The sequence below is a fragment of the Phytophthora cinnamomi genome (genome assembly GCF_018691715.1).
Source record: "Phytophthora cinnamomi strain GKB4 chromosome Unknown Contig117, whole genome shotgun sequence".
Classification (NCBI taxonomy): domain Eukaryota; phylum Oomycota; class Peronosporomycetes; order Peronosporales; family Peronosporaceae; genus Phytophthora; species Phytophthora cinnamomi.
The window spans coordinates 750,295-772,061 of NW_027151050.1; the positions used below are offsets into that span (position 1 = coordinate 750,295).

A 21,767-nucleotide genomic window follows, 5' to 3' on the forward strand; every position below is an offset into this window, starting at 1 on the left:
TACACTTCTTGGGAGCCAGCTTTCCATGTCGACTGCGGATCATCCGCAGACGGACGGTCAAACCGAGCGCGTGAATCGCGTGCTCGTCGATATGTTGAAGAGCTACGCTCACTCGTTCCACTACTGGAGCGAGTGCTTACCGATGGCAGAGTTTGCCATCAATAACTCAGTGCATGCCTCGACAGGGCATACACCGTTCTACGTGAATGCCATACGGTATTCACGTCTACCGAGTTTACCCGGAGTGATGGCTCCCACTTTAAGTGGGGGAGGATCTACGACTGCAATACAGCAGCCGCAGAAAACCGCTGACACTTGCACAGTGTCAGCTACAACAATGGACAAACCACATGAGTCTGCGCAGGGCGCAGACTCCCCCAACAACATGGCCAACGACCACGGGTCTGCGCAGGGCGCAGACACCGCAAAGAACCACGCAGAGGCCGGGCCTCTAGCGGAGAGCGAGCTGAACGACTTCAGCTCGGATGCAATCAGTTTCATCACCAAAAGACAAGCCGTGATTCGGTTTGTCCAAGACACAATAGCAGCTTCTGTTGATCAACAGAAGCTGAACGCAGACAATGCGGGCAGAGGCAACACAAATGAATTTAAAGTTGGTTCATTAGTTTTGTTAGCTACACAAAACCTGCCTAGACATGCAGTTTCGGATTTCGGAGCAAGCAAACTTGCTCCGCGCTTCATCGGGCCGTTCACTGTGTTGGCACGGCACGGCAACGCATACACGCTAGACATACCGTCTAGCGTGCGCCTCCATCCGACCTTTTACGTCGGACGGCTGAAGCCATACCGGCAGCACGAGCCATCTAGCTCGGCTGACCCGAAGCCTCGGCAGGAGCCGAGGCAGAAGCGGAGGACTTGGCCTCGGCGACGAGCAACCTCTCCTCCAGCGCGCGGACGCTGGAGCAACCTCATCTGGGTCCCCAGCTCGACCTGGATATTCGAGGCGGTCTGCGAGACCGCCGCGACTTGGGCCTTCTGGTTCGCCAGCTCCTGCTTCAGGGCGGCGAACTCAGCTCCCTGCAGACGCTCCACGACGGCCACCCGGTCGTGGAGAGGCGCATACTGATCAGCCCGGGGCTGATCATACCCGGGGCGTGTTCCCACCCCCGCCACCGCCGATCCGTGACGCCCGCGGCTCAACCCGCTGGATTGTTGAGCGGATTGTTGACCATAGTATCCCGAAAACGAACCCTCAAGGGGCTCGTTTTCGTATTCATGGAGAGGATTTCCTCCCCATCGAGATACATGGGAGCCGCGGAACGTCTTGCTGGAGGACGTTCCGGAAATGGTGAGGGCGTACGAAGAGCAGTACGCGCTGGCGCAGCGGAAGTAACACGAGCGCTGCGATCATCGCTAGCGCCCGAACCCTCACGTGCTAAGAACTTAGCACGGAGCTCTTGAGACTCTCGGGCACACGGAACGACGTGTACCCGTTCAGGTCGCGGTCGCTCAAGCGGACCGCGCCTGGAAAGCACTTCGTGCACTGAAAGCCCTCGGGCACAGCGCACGGCACATTTGCCTCCTCAGCAGCAACATGAAGTTGCTCCAGCTTTCCACGCTTCGAGTACGTCTCGAAGCGATCACGCTGCTTAATCCGATCACGGTAAGCACTCGGCCTCTTGTTGAAGTTCTCAACAAAGGCGTTCCAGCTTGACAAAGTGCCTGCCGTTCGGGCACTTTGCTGCGAGAAGAGGTCTTCTTGCTTTGAAACCATCGGAGCTCATGAAAGAGTCCGATGTAGTAATCGCGCCTTTGATGCGTTTCCGCATCAAAGTGCAGCTCGGCAGCCACAGCGTCATCTTTGATGGCGCTGCATACGTACAGCGGCACCTCATTCGGAGGTACCGAGTTCCCAAACCGGTCCGCAATCTCGGACGCGGACGGCATCCACGGATCGCGCGCTGCAGGCGCAGCGCGCTGAGAGCCCCAGTTGAAGCGAGTGGGGTATCACTCTCAGTACGCGAACGCTTCGAACTCGAAGCGTCCGATTCGTCCTCTTCAGGCGGGCGAACGTTCTTGGCGTGAGGGTCGAGCGATTCGCTCGACACTGAGTCCTTACGCTTTGAGGGCGAGTCCTCCTCGCCCTCCATGTCTTCATCGTCGTCGTCGAAGTCGACGACGTCGCCATACTTCGCCTTCTGGCGTTCGAAGTAGTCGTCGATGGAGAGATGACTCCCCATCGACTTTGCGGGCTTCTTCTGAGGCGCGCTCATCGTTGAATGAGCGCGGATTTCTTCTCCAAACGCGGAGAATTGACGAATGGTCAATTCCAAAGATTGACGTGCGGGGACCCCGCGCGTCTAACCTTAAGGGGGGATGGTGTAACGGGGTTACACGTACAAGTGGCTGCAAGCCACTTGTGAATTTAACAGATAGGTTATCTGTTAAACGTTTTGGATACTTCCTCACATTGGTGTAAGACACACCGATGGATACATTGAAGTGGACCACCACAGTGAGTGGTCCACACATACCCAAAAGATCCTATTGGTAGAAAGCAGCATCTTTCTACCAATCAGAGACATGCATATTAGCGGGGCTCTGACAGCCAGCCGCTGCCAACCCTTTCATAGATGATAAACAGTTTTTAGCAGATTTTAGAGGAAGATCAATTTACAAACAATACAGTTCTCATTTTACCTAATCTAAGTCACTTGGAATCCTTTCTTACTTAACTTATATTTGTGTATTCAAATATAATTAACCTAAGTAATTACTAAGTACTTACGCTTCCTCCTACACGTTGCGCAACGTGTAAGCTAAAGTAGTGAGTCAAGTTAGACCCACTACATTCGTGGAGACGGCAGGGCTAAGATACGACGGACTGGACAACATGACGTTTGTCGAAGCCGCCGACCAGCTCGCAAACGCTGTTACCAAGGAGTCGACAATCCTGGCCCCCTAATGTTGTTACCATGGTATAACGGAAATTACGGAATAATACCCCGGGCACTATTTAATAGTACCCCTCACAAAATTTCGAAAGGTTACTCTGTATTACCAAAAGGTTACATCGCTACCTTTGCTTACTCGTCGATCAGTGCAGCATCATCAAGAGCGTCGTGCAGCTCGTCCAGGTTAAAGTCGTCCATATCCTCGTGGTCCTCGTCAGCGGCTTCCCAGCTTGTACAGAATTGCTCACCATACACGTCGTGCTTCGCAACGTGCCAGTCCAGGTAGCTGTCTGCAAACCCAGCAGCAGAGACTGAGTTAATGACAGTGTTGCTGTCAGTGTCGCGCCATGCCTTCCTTACCCACTCACAAACCACAGCCACCGCCGGCATGCGCGGGTTGCCGAAGCGAGTGTACTCGACCTTGTCGCTCTCCTTCCAGGCGTTGATCTCCATGTAGAGTAGATCCTTGAACGTCTTGTAGATACCAATATCGCCTGCTTGTAGATAGGGCGTGAGGCCCCCAGGAACGACGCACATGTTGATCTTGCGAGTCGCGCATTTCGCTTTCACATCCTTGGAGATGTGAGCGCGCATCGAATCCCAAACCAGATGTTTTCCTTCGCGCATGTCGACCCAGATCAATCCAGCGCTTGAGCAACGTGCTGTCAACCCATGCGCGCGGCTGATGAGCCACGTACACCCCACTAATTTTAGCAAAAGTGGGTGAGGCTTTGCCTTTCCAAATCAAAAGAGGTGGAAGTTTTCTGCCCGTGGCCGATACAGCCAGCACCGCCGTAATGCGCATGGACGAAAACCCCGTGGAGCGTACCACAACGTGGCGACTGCCGGTTATGTCCAGTCTGGTTGCGCGCATCTTCGAAGTACACGGCCGTTTCATCCATCAGGATGGTGCGGTTCAAGTCCATGGCAGGGACAGCGCTGCGTAGGAACTTCATGTAGGAAACCGCGCGCTCCACGAGCGTCTCGTCCGTCAGGGTGGTGAGGTTCGTGCGTCGCCGCAAGGAGAGGCCGTAGCGGCGCATGAAGCCGGTGATCCAGTGTGGGGAGGCTGCAAAGCCACCGAACACAGCGTCGTCATCGTGGTGAGAGGCATATATCACCCTGGCCATGTGGCCAATCCAGGCGCGCGTAACCTTTTCCTTCCGTAGCCGCTTGGCGACGATCTCGTCGTACAGGGCGTCCTCCATGGCAGCCGAAAGGGGACGCCGACAACCACCTGGAAGCCGGCGCATGCTTGGGTCTGCTGCTAGCAGCTTCTCACGGTCGCGCCACCACCGTCGCACGCTGCCACCGTCCAGCTTCAAACCCTGCGCACGGAAGTGCCTGATGGCTCGGGTAGGAACTTGGCCGCCTTCGCTCTCGATCCAGCGGAGAACCTGCTGCTTGCGCCAATTGCTGATGGGGATTCTTGATGGCATTTTGCCGAATGAGGCGGTGTTGGGGTGCTGCGAACGTGTGCAGGCAGCGCTAGTGAATGGCTGGGGCTGCGTTCTATAGTGAAGTGAGGTGTAACAAGATGACTGGTCATCAGAGCAGGGTAGGGTACGTGAGTTACTGTAGGGTTACTACCGGGTTACTCTGAGAGGGTACTATTCGGGTAGAGGGTATTAATTGGGAATTTCCGTTACTATAGCTGTAGAGAAATTAGACAGCTATTGCAAAATTATCACTTCAACGCTTTTCAACTTTCAAATTGCCGTTTTGTTCCTGTATTTTAAGTTTGTGTACATAAGTTTACCACTCACTTGGTTTCAGTATGGCGTTGTTACACAGTGAACGTTAGTTTACAGCCATGGCCGCGATCGACGAGCACGTGGTACACGACGGCAAGGGCAAGACGCGCACGACCCGATGCCGCCACTGCAGCAAGGTGTTCACGTCCAGGAGCAAGGATCGCTGGCGCCAGCACATGCGCGGCTGCGACAACTTGCCGGCGGACTTCCGCCGCTTGTTCTCCAGCTACGAGCGTAAACCTTACGCTCGACTGTCGCTGGGTTTGTCCGAGGCAGCGCCCGAAGCTCAAGCGGAGCATCCAGTCAGCCCCGCGCCCAGTTATGAGCCGAATTCGGCGTCTAGCAGCCCTGTTACACCCACGCCATTTGTTACAAGGGTCGATGTTACCGATGTTACACCTGCCCCTGCAGTCGGAGGCTTGTCACCTCCAGTCGCAGAGAACAGTTTGCTTCGAGCTGAAGAAGACCCTGTAGCTGAGAGTGCCGCTGCCTCCTCTTCGGGCTTTTTGACTTGCAATTCCGAGAAAATGACGGAAATCCTGCTGATTCATGGCCCCTGCAGCTTCATGCGAAGTGCCTGGACGGGGTACGGTGCATTTACTGCTGGTGAGTGAGTACTGCAGTAGTTTGATGTGTAGTAGTGGGGATGTCACGAAGGCGGACTTGCTGCGCGAGGTGCAAAACTTGGCGGTGGAGCAGGAGATCTCCTTGGTGACGCACGAGTCGAACCACGAAGGGACCATTCTCGACTGGCTGTTAAATGCCAAGGAGAACGAGATTATTGTGCTTTGCTGGGTCGGTACGTGTCGAAACGCGCTACTGCGTTGAGCTGTCTGGTTCATTTACTCTTGAGGTAATTGCCCTTGGTTGACAGGCCGGTTGTCGGGTTCACCTACCATCCTCCGCGCTCTGGAGCTCGTTAAAAACCGTGTTATCATTGTCAGCCCCAGGGGAGTTGATCACGGTGCCCTGCCGTCCGCAGTTGTCGGTGTGCTGTCTGGTGAGTTTTGCCACCACAACCAGGATGCTCGTGTTGGTGGTTGCAAGAGCTCACCTACACATTTTCTTGTCGCTTCATGCAGGCTTCGGGCTGCTGTCCTTCAACTTGGCGCTCGCTGCGGCGAAAAGTCTCAATGCTCAACAGTGCAGTTAGAGGCCTTCTTTTGAATGGTATCATAGCTATCGGCAGAGCCAATCGCGTCACGCCCGCATGCGGCATGTGAAAGCAATTATGACCACGTTGCTGCAGCTCCCCACAGGCACGTGTTTCTCAGCACGAACCCCATTTCGGCAATAGCGCATTCTTCCCGAATGCCGCGACTGCAGCTGTGTACGAAGGTCGCACCGGAGCTGACGCCGATGAGTGCATGGTGGTAGATAGAGCTCGGGGAAGTACAACTTCAGCGCTTCAACTTGTCAATCCTGCGTATGCAACGCCGTACTGGCGAAATGTGATGGGCGACTGCCAACTCGCTCCTCGTGCAAACCACGCTTCCTCGGCCACGGCTCACCTGCAATTTCCGGAGCAAGGTCTATTTATTTAATACAGCGGCATCTTCTACAGTGCGAGGGGCTGCCAGCTTGGCGGTGCCCGCGCTATGCATGTCAAAAGCGGCCAGACAAGAAGCGATCCTGCGGCGATTGCTGTCGTGTCACTTCGCCCTTGACACGCGCGCTGGCCCCACGTCTACCGCCTCGCAGCATTGTGCCGACACTCGTGTTGACACGCAAGTACGTCACCTGGTGACGGTCACCGCCGACCAGTGAGTTTGGTACAATCTCGGCCACCGGGTGGCACCGGCGAGTCTTCAGCGACATCTGGGACTCGGCGGCTTCTATGCGGACCATGCGCGTCTATAGCGTTGCAGAGTCCTGCGTCATGTGTCCTCAAGCGTGCGGCGCGCCGCCAGCCAATTTTTGTAGGAGAATCTTTGCGCATGTGCGGCTGTGCGCGAGCGGATCAATGAGGCTGTTAATAAGATGTGCCGCCAGTGCTGCCGGCTCGGCTCAACTTGCTGATGCGAAATTCTGTCCAAGACGGCATGAAGCCATCACGCTGACGAGTCGTTCGTGTGCGGCAGTGGAGTGTCGACACCGGCTCGTGATGGACCTGCGCGAGTGTACGGCTCTCATGGCGTCCGGAGAGGACGTATCGCATCAAATCCCCGCGCCTCGACGACGGCGCGCGGCGTTTCTAGCGAACGAGCGAGTCCGCCGCTGCCACCACCTGGCGCTGCTGGGCGGCGGCGACTGCCGCGGGTCTTTGTCTAAATGAATGGATATTGCATTTCGCCGCCAGCCAGCGACCATCGGGGCGGACGGCTGGCTGGCCGGGCGCTTTAGCATCCAAGCAGGCTGTTGCATCTTGGCATCGCACGTGGGGCTACAGATGAAGATCGTGGCTTTGCGGACCCAAGCAGAACGAATGAAGTCCGTCGTGCAAAGCCGGTACTATCCGACATCTGTCGAACATAATCTGCGTTAAATGTCAACCCAATTTTAGCCTCTACATCGGGGTTCAAATGCCCCTAACTCGGCGTATTTAACCTTCTAAATCGGGGTTCAGTCGCCGATCTCGCTCATCGCACGCAACTTAAGCCTTCTTGCGGTGCTGCACGACCAGTCGCGCGGGAACCCGCAGCGGCAAGACGACATCGCGGAGGAGCAGCCCGTGAGCCCGTTCGCTCCGGAGAGATTGCACTGCAATTTGCAGAGGACGGCGAGTACCGGCATGTCATCCTGGTTGATGGCGTCGAGAATGGCATGCAGCTGACGCAGCCCCTGACTTCGGCGACGAAAGGTAGGCTAAGGTGAAGGCCGTCGAGGCAAGCGACAAGCTTGTGGCGGCACCCTGGTGGCGACGAGGTGATGCTGGCTGTGACCGAGATCGCGACGGACCGCGAGATCTTCTACTATTTGTTGGGCGTCTTCTGCACGAGGAGGCGAGCGAGGCCGCCGCGCCCGACATCCAGCAGACGGAGATCCCGACACCCGACGGAGGCATCGCCAAGTGCTGATCGTCGGCGACCCCGAGGACGGCAAGGAGACCATTGTGATCCCCGACGATCAGGGTGGCTACACCACGACGGAGGTCAAGTCCATCGAGACGAGACTCTGACTGGCGAGCAGAAGATCTTGATAACCACGGCTGAGGGCGACATCACCCCGGTGGTTGTGCCGGAGATGCCTGCCGACGTGATGTCCGAGTTGAGTGAGGACACTCAGGTCTTCTTGTTGTGCGTGTTTGACTTGCCCACCCTTTCAGCAATGACAAGTACACGCGTATTTTAATATGTATAAAAATACATTTTTTTGCATTTCTAGGAGCACCCCATCTTTTTTGTTGCCAAACCAGCATTCAAATCACAGTTGTCCTCGAGCACCGAGCGGGAGAAACACGCGCGCTGATTGGCCGTGCGCGAAAGGTCGCCTGCGAGCCAAAGCGCAGCGCCACACATTCGCTTTTCCAGAGAAACGCCCAAGTCTTCTTCTCTTCCTCCTCCGCCGAGATCGATCGACCCACAGCCATGACGACGAACGCGCTGCTGTCCCGCAAGCGCAGCCGCGAGGCCGAGCCCGCGCTGCCCTCGCTTCCCGTGCTGCGCCGCCCGAGCGGCTGGCTGCCCGCGGCGCTGCCCAAGATGGAGCCGCCGCAGCCGCTGTGCCGCGCGCGCCTGAGCTCGCAGGAGCTGTTCCTGAGCGTAGTCATGGAGTGGCAGCGCGCCGAGCCGCTGGGTCTGCTGGACGCCGCCGCGCAGACGGACTCGGCCTCGGACGGCTACACGACGCCCAGCTCGGAGGACTACTCGGACGTGGAGGCGTCGCCCAGCAAGCGCGCCGACGACGTGAGCCCCACGAGCGTACACGAGCCACCGCGCGACCCGACGCCGCTGCGGCTGGACTACCTGTCGCAGGAGCCTGTCAAGATGATCGGCGCCTACACGCCCGCGGCGCGCCGCGTGCTGCTGCAGAAGTACATGGCCAAGCGCGCGCGCAGGCTGTCGCAGCACAAGGTGCGCTACGGCGTGCGCAAGACGCTGGCCAACGCGCGCCCGCGCGTCAAAGGCCGCTTCGTCAAGACCGTGCAGCCGCTCACCGCCGCCGCCGTGGAGGCCCAGCAGGCGCAGCAACTGCAGCAGCGACAGCAAGCGCAGTGAGGACCCGTCCAATTAGTTTGCCGCTGCCTGCGCGCTCGCCGCCTGTACTCTAGCAGCCCTTAATTACTACGGTTATATTATTAAGACAGCGCATTTCCCTCCATGGCCTTCTCGCTGTTGTCAGCTTCCTCGGTGGCCCCCCTGCTGCATTGAACTTCGCGTCTCTAGTGTCGCCATACTGGATCTACCGGTGGAGTCCGAAACGGCGAGGAAAAGGCACCCACGAACGCAGCTATTCTTAGCGCGGGTTGCAAGAGAACCGTTGCGCCAGTTACTCGCTGTTTGCCACCTGGGGTGAATGAAGGTAGGCTATCGTAGCATTTACACTGTAGAGGTTTGTCCTCGCTGGCAATGCCGCCTGCCTGCATGAATCCGTGGACCCAAGGCTAGGAAGGGAAAGGCAGCGGGGGTAGCAGACCGCTCAAAGAGCGCCAGCGCACCGGACCAGCTTTTCCGCTGCTGGAATTTCGCTGCAAGTTCAACGTGCCCCATCGCCAAACGGCGCCGACAGACTTGGCTACAAAAATGTCATGCGTTGTCGGAACTCCGCATGGGTTGACAAAGATCGCCAGCATCTGTGTGTGGTCTGCATGTGGTCGCCGTGAGTCCTCCGCTCCAGACGCTGTCACGAGGATGGCCAGCATGCAAGGACGACTACCGGATAGGATACATCGGCGGAGATCGATGTCCTTAGATGGAACCTCTCTCTGCTTCGGTGCAATGTCATCGCTGTCGCCATCGCCATCGCCATCGCCGCCTCATTATCTTGGCTGCGGCGGCATTGCGACCTTGGAAGATCGAGCAGCTGTGCTCCAGTCAAACGCTGAGTCACTTGGCGTTTGTATACTTACCGACTGACGAGCGGCCATGGACATCGCGGACGCCTTCGACGCCATCTCCGGCTACGAGGAGACGCTCGTGGCGCAGGGCGAGGCCCTGGGCGTGGAGCGCGGGCGCGAGCTGGGCATCGAGGAAGGCCGCGAGCTCGGGTGGGTCCGCGCCAGCCTGTCACCCCCGCGAAGACGCGCACTGAGCTGACACTTGATTGACCTGCCTTCAGCGTCATGAAGGGCGCCGAGATCGGCAGCGAACTGGGCTTCTACCAGGGCTGCTACCTCGTATGGAACCACATGCTGCAGAGCGAGGAGCTCAAGAGCAAACTCCCGTAAAGTGACGTCGTTCAAAGCTGTCGGTGTGATGCGCAAAGCGTGAGTGTCATAACGGTCCTTTGTGCAATTGGTTGGTGCTCAGAGCTCGGGCCGCCAAGTCGGTGGCGTCGTTCGGTGCGCTGCTCGAGGCTTTCGAGCTGAAGGTGCGTTGCCCATGGAGGGGGTTGGAGTGACTCAGTGACGCTGTGTGCTGAGATGGAGCTGCGTTGCCGTGTGAACAGAACCTGGTGGATGAGGACATGGTGCAGGAGCTGCTGCGCATCCGAGCCAAGTTCAAGGTAATCACGGCCATCACGGGGTTGCGTGAGAGCTTGGTGTATAGCGAGGAGGACATCAAAGCACATAAGGACATGTCATTCTGAAGAGCTAGTGGTGAGTCGTCGAGGTAGCGGCCCGTAAGTGCCTTCGTGCTCACGGACACTTGATCAGCGTACTCCGGCTGGAAGTTCGATGAAGTGCGAACATATTGATGCTGCCACATCGTGGCTTGAGGATGGCAACGGCATGAAAAGTGAACGGAGAGAAGGAAGGCCTTGTAAGGTCATAATTTCTATTGACAATGCTTCAGAATGTGAATTATTGAATCACGACGACTTCCACATGCTGTAATTTTCATGCTCGGTTGCGCGACTGAATTGAAGCGTAGTTGATCTTGCTCGTGCTTGGACGTGCTGATATTGAAGAAGCCCATAATCCGTTGATGTGCATCAACAACAGCACTCATCACCGCCTTGCCCCGACGTGCTGCTGATCTGAAGGTTTCAGTTTGCAATTTGCATCCGATTCAAGACTGGTGTCACTCCTACACTACTGCCTGCAACATGGACTGCTCTGCCGCCAAGATGGCCTACCGTTTCCTCGGAAACTCGGGGCTTCTGGTCTCCAAGATCTCCCTTGGTGCCTGGATGAGGAAAGATGAACGCTGTACGGACGACACTTGGTACGACCTCATGACCCACGCCTTCAAGTGCGGGGTTAATTACTACGACAACGCAGAGATGTACATGTGCGGGGAGTCTGAGGAGATCGTCGGCCGTGCAATTCAGAAGGGCATCAAGGAAGGAGTGTGGTCACGTGACGACCTGGTCATTTCGACCAAAATCTGCATCGGCACGAAAGAAGGCCCCAACGATCAAGGACTCGGCCGCAAGCACATTGCTGAAGGGCTCAAAGCATCGCTCAAACGACTCCAACTCGACTATGTCGACGTTGTCTTCTGCCATCGTCCAGATGACTTTACTCCCATCGAAGAGACCGTCCGCGCCATGAACTATGTCATCGAGCAGGGATGGGCCTTCTACTGGGGAACCAGCCAGTGGATGCCCGCGGACATCCAGGAGGCGTGCGAGATCGCGGATCGCTTGGGTTTGATTCGCCCTGTGGTGGAGCAGCCGAAGTACAACATCTTCGACCGTCCTCGCGTGGAGTATGGTTTCCTGGATCTGTTCAAGAAGTACAAACTGGGTTTGACGACGTACTCGCCGCTGGGTTATGGTCTTTTGACCGGCAAATACATCAGCAGCACTCCCGAGGGCTCGCGCTTCTCATCTGCTCAGACCTACGACAAGATGGTCCCGGACTATCGTGATCGTGTTGAAAAGACGGTTGAGCTGTCGAAAGTTGCAGATGAGCTAGGCTGCTCGCTCGCGCAGATGTCCATCGCCTGGTGCGTGTCGAACCCCAATGTGTCGACGGTGATGCTTGGTGCACGGTCGAGAAACCAGCTCGATGAGAACCTGGGAGCGATCAACTTCGTGGACAAGATCACGCTGGAGATCAAGGCTCGCATTGACGCTGCAGTGGACTACAAGGTGCAGATACCGGAAAAGGAAGTTCTTGGTGCGATTCGTGGTCGCCACTTATAGGCTGGTGATTGGGGAGCTTGCCCTTGTTCGACTTAGAAAAAGTCATCCGTAAAAAAAGCTGCAATCAAATCAAATCAAAATGAACCAGATCATACAATGCATGCCAAATTCTTTTTCAAACTTATGGAGGTTGTTCACTTCGTTTTTGAATAACTCACTCTCATCGGAGAGCCCGACATATGAAAGGCCGTGAACACTTCAACGTGAAGTGCTGAAGCGCATAATCTTTATAGCGGAGGCGCGTTGTCTCATCAATAGTTTATGAAACCGCGTCAAACCAAAAGATGTTTACGAACCTAAGTACGAATCGCGATTTAACCGCATGAATTGAAAGCTGCGCTTCTTTTAAGCTATTGATCACTATAAAATGTTAAGGACTCGTTGCGTTACATCGACCGAAAAAAATATCTCCATTTCCAGACCCCCGAAATCCGCGATTTTATTTGGGGCGTGGGACCTCAATATTGATTTTCAATTTTAACCCTTTCGCGAGTCACAGGTGTAAACTATAGTATACAAACTGAAGTGAGTTCAAGCTTAAAGGGCGCACTATGCGCCTTTTAAGGGAGTAGTATGGACGAGGCACCGATACAAATCACAGATGATGTTACAGTCAAACCTGTTTATATGATCCTCTCTATTTGAGCCTTGCCATTTATTTGATGCAAGCTTTGTTGCTACCAAATATTTTACTTTGTTTTTGTATAACCTCTGTTTATATGTATACAAAGTATATGAGTCACATTTTGGAGGACCAAATTAGGTCTAACCTGTTTATTTGATTCACACTGTTCACGACCACACACTCTTCAAAGCCCCCACTGCTCAACGCCCAACGCCCAACGCAAGCCCCCTTCCCTCGCAATGTCTCCTCGCACCTGTCTGACGCTAGAACAAAAGCTCCAAGTGCACCTAAAGCTCAAGCAGAATCCTGGCATGAACAACCCCATGCTCGCTGAGTGGATTTGACAGCGATTTTATCGAAGTGGGAGGGCGCTGTGAGCGCTAGTGAGTATCTGGCAGTGGACGAGGACGTGCCTGCGCACGAGCCAGATGTGATAGTGGACGAAGCAGCAGGAAGTGATGCAGTTTCGCAGGACGAGCAGGAGGAGGAGGAGGAGGAGGACCAGGAACCCACAATTCAACCTGCCATCGCTCTGAGACACTGCATGGAGCTGTCTGCATTTCTGCTTCAATGCGGAGAGCAGACTGATAGAGACCATGACCGCTTTGGTTCGGGAGACTACGGTGAAGGCAAAGCGGCAGCGAATTAAGCGCGATTTCTTTACGTGCACCACATATATTTTTTTAACTGAGTCCATTTTATATGAGTCATTGTTGTAGATGGCCACCAACGGGGCCTCATATAAACAGGTTTGACTGTATTGCTGGTGGTCTGGAGCAAACAGAAGGGCGCACTTTGCGCCTTTTCATGTATGAAACGGATTGGCTAAAAAGAGTGTTGGAGGTTTGCCATTTCCCAGCGAGTGCCTGATTGGACATAATCGACAATCAGAACGGTAAGTTACATGGTAATAAAAATAATTCCCAATGCCCTACCACTCTAACCCACCCTATGAACGAGCATGACCAGCATGATGCGTCACACTCGCTATCAAGCGTGGGAGCCTCTCACCGCTCGCTGTTTAAGATGGATTTTTGCCACTACGAAACCATAATGCTATTTGCTGTGCTGAGCATTGTTGTTATGTAACGGGGTTACACGTACAAGTGGCTGCAAGCCACTTGTGAATTTAACAGATAGGTTATCTGTTAAACGTTTTGGATACTTCCTCACATTGGTGTAAGACACACCGATGGATACATTGAAGTGGACCACCACAGTGAGTGGTCCACACATACCCAAAGATCCTATTGGTAGAAAGCAGCATCTTTCTACCAATTAGATACGTGCATATTGGCGGGGCTCTGACAGCCAGCCGCTGTCAACCCTTTCATAGATGATAAACAGTTTTAGCAGTTTTAGGAGGAAGATCAGTTTACAAGCAATACAGTTCTCATTTTACCTTAAACTAGCTACTTGGAGTCTTGTCTAAGTTAACTTATATTTGTGTACTCAAATATAATTAATCTAAGTAATTACTAAGTACTTACGCTTCCTCATACACGTTGCGCAATGTGTAAGCTAAAGTAGTGAGTCAAGTTAGACCCACTACACCTGGTAGCACTTTGTAGTCCGTCCAACGACCGACTGCTTGACGTTCGTACGCGGTGTACGAACACGGAGCCGAGAACCACATGAGCACGGAGGTGCCCATGGAGAGCTCCAACACGCCTGCAACGCATGTTGCACGCGCTGACTGCCCCCACCTGTCTGACCCAGAGTGGGAGGCCCTCCAACGACTGTCAACAGTCATTGGAGAAGCGGCGATAGCTACAATGCTGCGTACGCTATCGCCGACGGAGCAACATGGTGTTGCTCTGGGGTTCATCATGAAGGAGCAGCGTGACGCTGCTTCCTCAGTGACGGCGTCGTCAGGGACGACTCCGCGCGCTCAATCATTGAATTGAGCGTAAGCAATTACGTGGGAAGAGAGGGCGAGCCTCTCCTCCGATGGCTTGTCGAACTCGACACAGCCATAGCGGCTCGACGCATCGTCGACCCGCTGTCGAAGGTCGCGTTCGCCATGTCCTGCCTTGGCGGACGCGCAAGGAGTTGGGCGTATGGACGCCGACTCTCCGATCCTACGTGCTTCAGCACGTACGAAGTGTTCAAAGAGGAGCTCAAACAAGCGTTTGAGCCCCCGCAAAACGAGTTCCGGTCGAGGGCGGAGTTCCTCGACCTTCAGCAGGGTAAGCATGACGTCCATGCTTACGCGCAGCGCGCACGATATTTGGTATCAAATATCGTGACTAACCCGATTGACGAGGCGACCAAGGTCGTCACGTTCATGAAAGGGCTTAGAGATGGGCCTGTGAAGACCTATCTCTTCCGAGAGTACCCGAGTACTCTCGAAGCTGGGATCATTCTTGCCATGCAAGAAGAGTTTAGCCTGCGGCAGGCTAAACTGCATGTGAACGTGCCGAGGCCGCAACCGCGCCCGGTAGCGAGGCCGGGACGTCCAGAACCAATGGACCTCTCGAATGCAACAACTGCTGGTTACCAGCAGCAGGGAGGTAACGTGCGATGCTTCCGTTGCGGAAGGATCGGTCACTTTGCACGGGAGTTCACAGCTCCCATGCCCCCTGGAGGTGGCCGTCGTGGCGATGCTAGGCATCGCCGCGGACCAACAAAAAACGCGAACATCCAGTAGGCGCGGGGCGCCCTACTGGTAATGCAGTCGCGCGTGCCGACATCGATGACGCGACACTGAGGACTGCAGCCCCCAGTGAGACCAGCTCTCACTGCAAGAAACAATATGACAGGCCGAACCTAGTCATCTTGAAGGTTTACTCGAAGAGAGCGAGTAACTCTCTTCGAGCTTTGGTAGACTCAGGCGCGTCGAACAACTTTGTTCGACTACGAAGCCTGTCGAGACTTGACTTCGAGGAGGTAGATACACCTCGAAGTCTTCTGGAGGTACGACTGGCAACAGGTGCCATCGTGAAGACCGAGAAGCGCGTCGTGAACGTGCGCTTCTCGTACAAACAACAAGTGTTTGTCGAACACTTTATCGTCCTGGACCTGGACGATAAGTTCGACGTAGTAATGGGCATGCCGTGCAAGCCACGGCATGATCCGGTGATAGACCGGAAGAAGCGCACGCTCGTGCGCTTCGGACGCGACAGCGGAACAGAGAGCGAAGGCCCTGTTACCGCAGCGCACGCACCAGCAGGTGCGCGCGGCTCACCAGTCGAGACAGCGCTTAATGCTGCTGTCCCGGAGTGCCCAAGAAGTGCGCGAGGGCGCGCACAAGTGAGACCAACGTCGGCTATGCTGCCGACGTCAGCAGGAAAAGATGTGTTGGTTCCAGGAATCAACACCCACGTTCAAGCGTGCAAGGGACAGTCCCTGACCCGAAGCGGTCAGGTCGACAACGACGCGTCGGCTCCCGGAGCCGACGCACCCTCGGTCATGAGGGGCTCCGCCAATGAATGGCGTCGAGGTGACGAAGGCGTGTCAACTCCGGGAGTTGACGCTGCAAACAGTGCGGACGGTTGCAAACGTACCGCACTGACGCAATTTGCATGCTGTCGTGCAGCCGGGCTGCACGACGAAGCGCCATGCGATCAAGCCGGGCTTGATATAGCGCGCCCGCAGACAGGGTCTGCCGGCGAAGGGACACATTACCGTTCAGCCGGGCTGCACGAAGGAACATGCGGTCAAGCCGGGCTTGATACCGCGCGCCCGCGGACAGGGTCCGCCGGCGAACGACTGTCCACGGCCGGGCCTGGACAAGAAGAACGACTGTGCGGAGCCAGGCTCCGCACAACAAGAAGACGGCGCAAGCGAAAAACGCTGCGCAAGTCTCGGTCCAGGACCGAGACGCAACAAGAGCAGTCTGCTGGGCAGACTGCGGCGGTGACACCGAATGTCAAGACGCTAAGCGTCTTGACGCGCACCGATACTGGATTCCAGTATCGCGAAATGGAACTCGCTAGTCCTCCGACGATGGCGTCGGAGTTGACTTCGCTTCCAGCCATGAGCTGGAAGCGCTTCACGCGCGACTTGCACGATGGACGCATCGAGCAAGTGTGCGTTCTTTCGGACAGCGAAAGAACGGAGAGCGAGAGCGAAGAGCTGAGGCAGCTCTTCATGGGAAGTACCACTGAGAGTGAAGACACTCTCAGTGCGAAGACGAAGCGAGAGCGCTTCGAGGAACAAGGTTGGGACTCGCTGAAGTCGAGTCCCTATTACGAATTGTTGAGGGAGTACAAAGACGTACTCCCGGAAGAGATTCCTGCGGAGCTTCCGCAGGATAAGGGTATTCAGCACGAGATTGATCTCGTGCCGGGCACGAAGTACTGTGTCACGCGGCAGTGGCCACTGCCGCGAGAGCAATAAAAACAATCGACGACTTCTTTGAAAGTCGTCGCAAAGCAGGACAAGTGCGGGAATCAAAGTTCCCGCACAGTGCTCCGACGTTCTGTGTCAAAAAGCCACAGGGCGGATGGCGCATCGTTCATGCCTACAACAAGCTGAACGATGCGACGGTACCGGCGCAGACGCCGATACCGCGAAAAGATGTTATCATCGATTCGATGGCCGGGAGCACCGTTTACAGTGCTCTCGACTTGCGAGATGGATTTTATCAAATCCTAATGCGTGAGAGCGATATCCCTCTCACGGCAGTGAGCACGCCAAGCGGCATGCTCTGGGAATGGCTAGTAATGCCACAGGGGCTTAAGAACGTCCCTGCGACTTTCAACAGGTGCGTGACGCACTTGTTGCGCTCGGTGCGCGACTTCGCACCGAGCTACTTCGATGATGTGTTCATCCACAGCCGAGCTGTGGACGGGAAGACCGACGTAGAGATGCACAGGGTGCATCTCCGGAAGCTACTTGAGCTTATGCGAAAGCATAAGCTCTACGCGAACCTGAAGAAGTGTATCTTCGGGGCGAGCGAGATACCCGTCCTCGGGTGTCTCGTAGGGAACAATGGTGTTCGCCCTGACCCGGAAAAGGTCAGAGCGATCAATGAATGGCCAACGCCTTCAAGTGTCAAGGAACTGAGGCAGTTCCTTGGCTTAGCCACGTACTTGTGCAAGTACGTGGAGGACTATGCGGGCAAGATCCGCCCGCTATCACAACTTCTTAAGAAAGAAGCTGTGTGGAATTGGACACCCGATTGCCAAAAGGCATTCGATACAGTCAAGCGGGGCTTGACTGAGGCACCGATCTTGGCAGTAGCCGACCAAGATCGTCCATTTCACGCCGTATGTGACGCATCCGACTTTGCAATCGGATGCGCGTTGATGCAGCACGATCACGAGGGCCGTGATCGTGTCGTCTACTACCAATCGCGTCAACTGAAGCCAGCTGAGCGCAACTATCCGGTGACAAGGGACTCCTTGCCATGAAGTATGCACTCGCAAAGTTCCGAGTGTACTTGCTTGGGAGTAGACCGTTTGTGGTCTTCACCGACCATGCATCACTGCGCACCGCAGTGAAGTCGCCACACATTTCACAAAGAATGGCGAGATGGCTCTCATTCTTTGCGGAGTATAACTTCCGGGTCGAATACAAACCCGGAAGATTGAACGTGGTGGCCGACGCGTTATCACGTCGGCCGGACTATGCAGAAGCTGTTGACGTCAATGCCATTGACGCCATGCGATCGAGCAAACCCACATCATCTCTGTTGGATGACGTGAAGGCCGCGTACGCGCACGACGCGGACGCGAAGCTCTTGCTGGCCTATGGCACAGCGCCTTCTGACAAGTCCCGTCAGAAGCTGCCCAAGCACCTTCGAGCGCGTGCACACCGCTTTCGTGTGCACGACGGACTGCTACTCTACAACGCAGTCGACGACAACGCGGATCGCGTTGTCGTGCCAAATGACCATGACCTGCGACTCAGGATCATGTACGAGTATCATGATGCCCCGACTGCGGGACATCTCGGACGAGAGAAGACTTACGTCCTTCTCACGCGCGACTTCTACTGGCACCACCAGTATAAGTGGGTGCGCAAGTACATCCGTGCTTGCGAGGTATGCCAACGCGTGAAGCCTGCACCATTCGCGCAGGCTCCACTGCAATCACTACCGACTCCGTCGGAGTGTTGGAAGTCCATGTCTTTGGACTTCATATTTGGTCTTCCCCCGGATAGCGGAGGGAACACCGGTGTTGTGGTCTTTGTAGACCGTTTCAGCAAGATGGTACATCTTGCTGCGGTGCCAGCAGAGGTGACCGCGAAGCAGACGGCCCGTCTGCTCGTCGACATGGTGTTCAAACACCATGGCATGCCGTCCGACATCGTGTCGGACAGAGACCCGCGCTTCACGGCGCACCTGTGACAAGAAGTGTTTACACTTCTTGGGAGCCAGCTTTCCATGTCGACTGCGGATCATCCGCAGACGGACGGTCAAACCGAGCGCGTGAATCGCGTGCTCGTCGATATGTTGAAGAGCTACGCTCACTCGTTCCAATACTGGAGCGAGTGCTTATCGATGGCAGAGTTTGCCATCAATAACTCAGTGCATGCCTCGACCGGGCATACACCGTTCTACGTGAATGCCATGCGGCATCCACGCCTACCGAGTTTACTCGGAGTGATGGCTCCCCACTTTAAGTGGGGAGGATCTACGACTGCAATACAGCAGCCGCAGAAAACCGCTGACACTTGCACAGTGTCAGCTGCAGCAATGGACAAACCACATGAGTCTGCGCAGGGCGCAGACTCCCCCAACAACAAGGCCAACGACCACGGGTCTGCGCAGGGCGCAGACACCGCAAGAAACCACGCAGAGGCCGGGCCTCTAGCGGAGAGCGAGCTGAATGACTTCAGCTCGGATGCAATCAGTTTCATCACCAAAAGACAAGCCGTGATTCGGTTTGTCCAAGACACAATAGCAGCTTCTGTTGACCAACAGAAGCTGAACGCAGACAATGTGGGCAGAGGCAACACAAATGAATTTAAAGTTGGTTCATTGGTTTTGTTAGCTACTCAAAACCTGCCTAAACATGCAATTTCGGACTTCGGAGCAAGCAAGCTTGCTCCGCGCTTCATCGGGCCGTTCACTGTGTTGGCACGGCAAGGCAACGCATACACGCTAGACATACCGTCTAGCATGCGCCTCCATCCGACCTTTTACGTCGGACGGCTGAAGCCATACCGGCAGCACGAGCCATCTAGCTCGGCTGACCCGAAGCCTCGGCAGGAGCCGAGGCAGAAGCGGAGGACTTGGCCTCGGCGACGAGCAACCTCTCCTCCAGCGCGCGGACGCGCTGGAGCCCCTTCATCTGGGTCCCCAGCTCGACCTGGATATTCGAGGCGGTCTGCGAGACCGCCGCGACTTGGGCCTTCTGGTTCGCCAGCTCCTGTTTCAGGGCGGCGAACTCAGCGCCCTGCAGACGCTCCACGACGGTCACCCGGTCGTGGAGAGGCGCATGCTGATCAGCCCGGGGCTGATCATACCCGGGGCGTGTTCCCACCCCCGCCACCGCCGATCCGTGACGCCCGCGGCTCAACCCGCTGGATTGTTGAGCGGATTGTTGACCATAGCATCCCGAAAACGAACCCTCAAGGGGCTCGTTTTCGTATTCGTTGGAGAGGATTTCCTCCCCATCGAGATACATGGGATCCGCGGAACGTCTTGCTGGAGGACGTTCCGGAAATGGTGAGGGTGTACGAGGAACAGTACGCGCGGGTGCAGCGGAAGTAACACGAGCGCTGCGATCATCGCTAGCACCCGAACCCTCACGTGCTAAGAACTTAGCACGGAGCTCTTTGAGACTCTCGGGCACACGGAACGACGTGTACCCGTTCAGGTCGCGGTCGCTCAAGCGGACCGCGCCTGGAAAGCACTTCATGCACTGAAAGCCCTCGGGCACAGCGCACGGCACATTTGCCTCCTCCGCAGCAACATGAAGTTGCTCCAGCTTTCCACGCTTCGAGTACGTCTCGAAGCGATCACGCGCTTGCTTAATCCGATCACGGTAAGCACTCGGCCTCTTGTTGAAGTTCTCAACAAAGGCGTTCCAGCTTTGACAAAGTGCCTGCCATTCGGGCACTTGGCTGCGAGAAGAGGTCTTCTTGCTTTGAAACCATCGGAGCTCATGAAAGAGTCCGATGTAGTAATCGCGCCTTTGATGCGTTTCCGCATCAAAGTGCAGCTCGGCAGCCACAGCGTCATCTTTGATGGCGCTGCATACGTACAGCGGCACCTCATTCGGAGGTACCGAGATCCCATACCGGTCCGAGATCTCAGACGCGGACGGCATCCACGGATCGCGCGCTGCGCCTGCAGCGCGCGGAGAGCCGTGAGCTTTGGAATCGCGCGCTGCAACTGCAGCGCGCGGAGTACTGAGAGCCCCAGCGGAAGCGAGTGGGGTATCACTCTCAGTACGCGAACGCTTCGAACTCGAAGCGTCCGATTCGTCCCCTTCATGCGGGCGAATGTTCTTAGCGTGAGGGTCGAGCGATTCTCTCGACACTGAGTCTTTACGCTTTGAGGGCGAGTCCTCCTCGCCCTCCATGTCTCCATCGTCGTCGTCGAAGTCGACGACGTCGCCATACTTCGCGTTCTGGCGTTCGAAGTAGTCGTCGATGGAGAGATGACTCCCCACCGACTTTGCGGACTTCTTCTGAGGCGCACTCATCGTTGAATGAGCGCGGGTTTCTTCTCCAAACGCGGAGAATTGACGAATGGTCAATTCCAAAAGATTGACGTGCGGGGACCCCGCGCGTCTAACCTTAAGGGGGGGATGGTGTAACGGGGTTACACGTACAAGTGGCTGCAAGCCACTTGTGAATTTAACAGATAGGTTATCTGTTAAACGTTTTGGATACTTCCTCACATTGGTGTAAGACACACCGATGGATACATTGAACTGGACCACCACAGTGAGTGGTCCACACCTACCCAAAGATCCTATTGGTAGAAAGCAGCATCTTTCTACCAATCAGAGACATGCATATTAGCGGGGCTCTGACAGCCAGCCGCTGCCAACCCTTTCATAGATGATAAACAGTTTTTAGCAGATTTTAGAGGAAGATCAATTTACAAGCAATACAGTTCTCATTTTACCTTAAACTAGCTACTTGGAGTCTTGTCTAAGTTAACTTATATTTGTGTACTCAAATATAATTAATCTAAGTAATTACTAAGTACTTACGCTTCCTCATACACGTTGCGCAACGTGTAAGCTAAAGTAGTGAGTCAAGTTAGACCCACTACATGTTACGCTTGAAATCGTCGTCACGCTTGCTGCCCAGCAAGCCCGCCACGGCCGCGGCACTCGAGTTGACGTGCGTGTCGCCGCGGGTTGAAGCCCACGTTGC

General features: G+C 55.4%; 5 protein-coding genes across 5 annotated transcripts; 4 read left to right on the forward strand and 1 right to left on the reverse strand.

Moving 5' to 3' along the window:
- Positions 1-3,047: 3,047 nt before the first annotated feature.
- Positions 3,048-4,123, reverse strand: IUM83_10497 (Pogo transposable element with KRAB; the record flags this gene model as incomplete). The annotated part of the gene is made up of 3 exons (XM_067935008.1): positions 3,048-3,205; positions 3,284-3,619; positions 3,745-4,123. The coding sequence occupies 3 exons, from the start codon at positions 4,121-4,123 to the stop codon at positions 3,048-3,050; spliced, it is 873 nt and encodes a 290-aa protein (XP_067781454.1).
- A 605-nt stretch (positions 4,124-4,728) lies between these two features.
- IUM83_10498 (Phospholipase D A) lies at positions 4,729-5,822 on the forward strand (the record flags this gene model as incomplete). The annotated part of the gene is made up of 4 exons (XM_067935009.1): positions 4,729-5,255; positions 5,311-5,468; positions 5,544-5,669; positions 5,752-5,822. The coding sequence occupies 4 exons, from the start codon at positions 4,729-4,731 to the stop codon at positions 5,820-5,822; spliced, it is 882 nt and encodes a 293-aa protein (XP_067781449.1).
- A 2,374-nt stretch (positions 5,823-8,196) lies between these two features.
- Positions 8,197-8,826, forward strand: IUM83_10499 (CCT domain; the record flags this gene model as incomplete). Its single annotated transcript, XM_067935010.1, has 1 exon — positions 8,197-8,826. One exon carries the CDS (start codon positions 8,197-8,199, stop codon positions 8,824-8,826), a length of 630 nt encoding a protein of 209 aa, XP_067781450.1.
- Positions 8,827-9,693: 867 nt separating this feature from the next.
- On the forward strand, positions 9,694-10,357 carry IUM83_10500 (uncharacterized protein; the record flags this gene model as incomplete). Its single annotated transcript, XM_067935011.1, has 4 exons — positions 9,694-9,815; positions 9,887-9,991; positions 10,078-10,138; positions 10,217-10,357. 4 exons carry the CDS (start codon positions 9,694-9,696, stop codon positions 10,355-10,357), a joined length of 429 nt encoding a protein of 142 aa, XP_067781467.1.
- Positions 10,358-10,816: 459 nt separating this feature from the next.
- On the forward strand, positions 10,817-11,860 carry IUM83_10501 (voltage-gated potassium channel subunit beta; the record flags this gene model as incomplete). Its single annotated transcript, XM_067935012.1, has 1 exon — positions 10,817-11,860. One exon carries the CDS (start codon positions 10,817-10,819, stop codon positions 11,858-11,860), a length of 1,044 nt encoding a protein of 347 aa, XP_067781361.1.
- Positions 11,861-21,767: the final 9,907 nt, after the last annotated feature.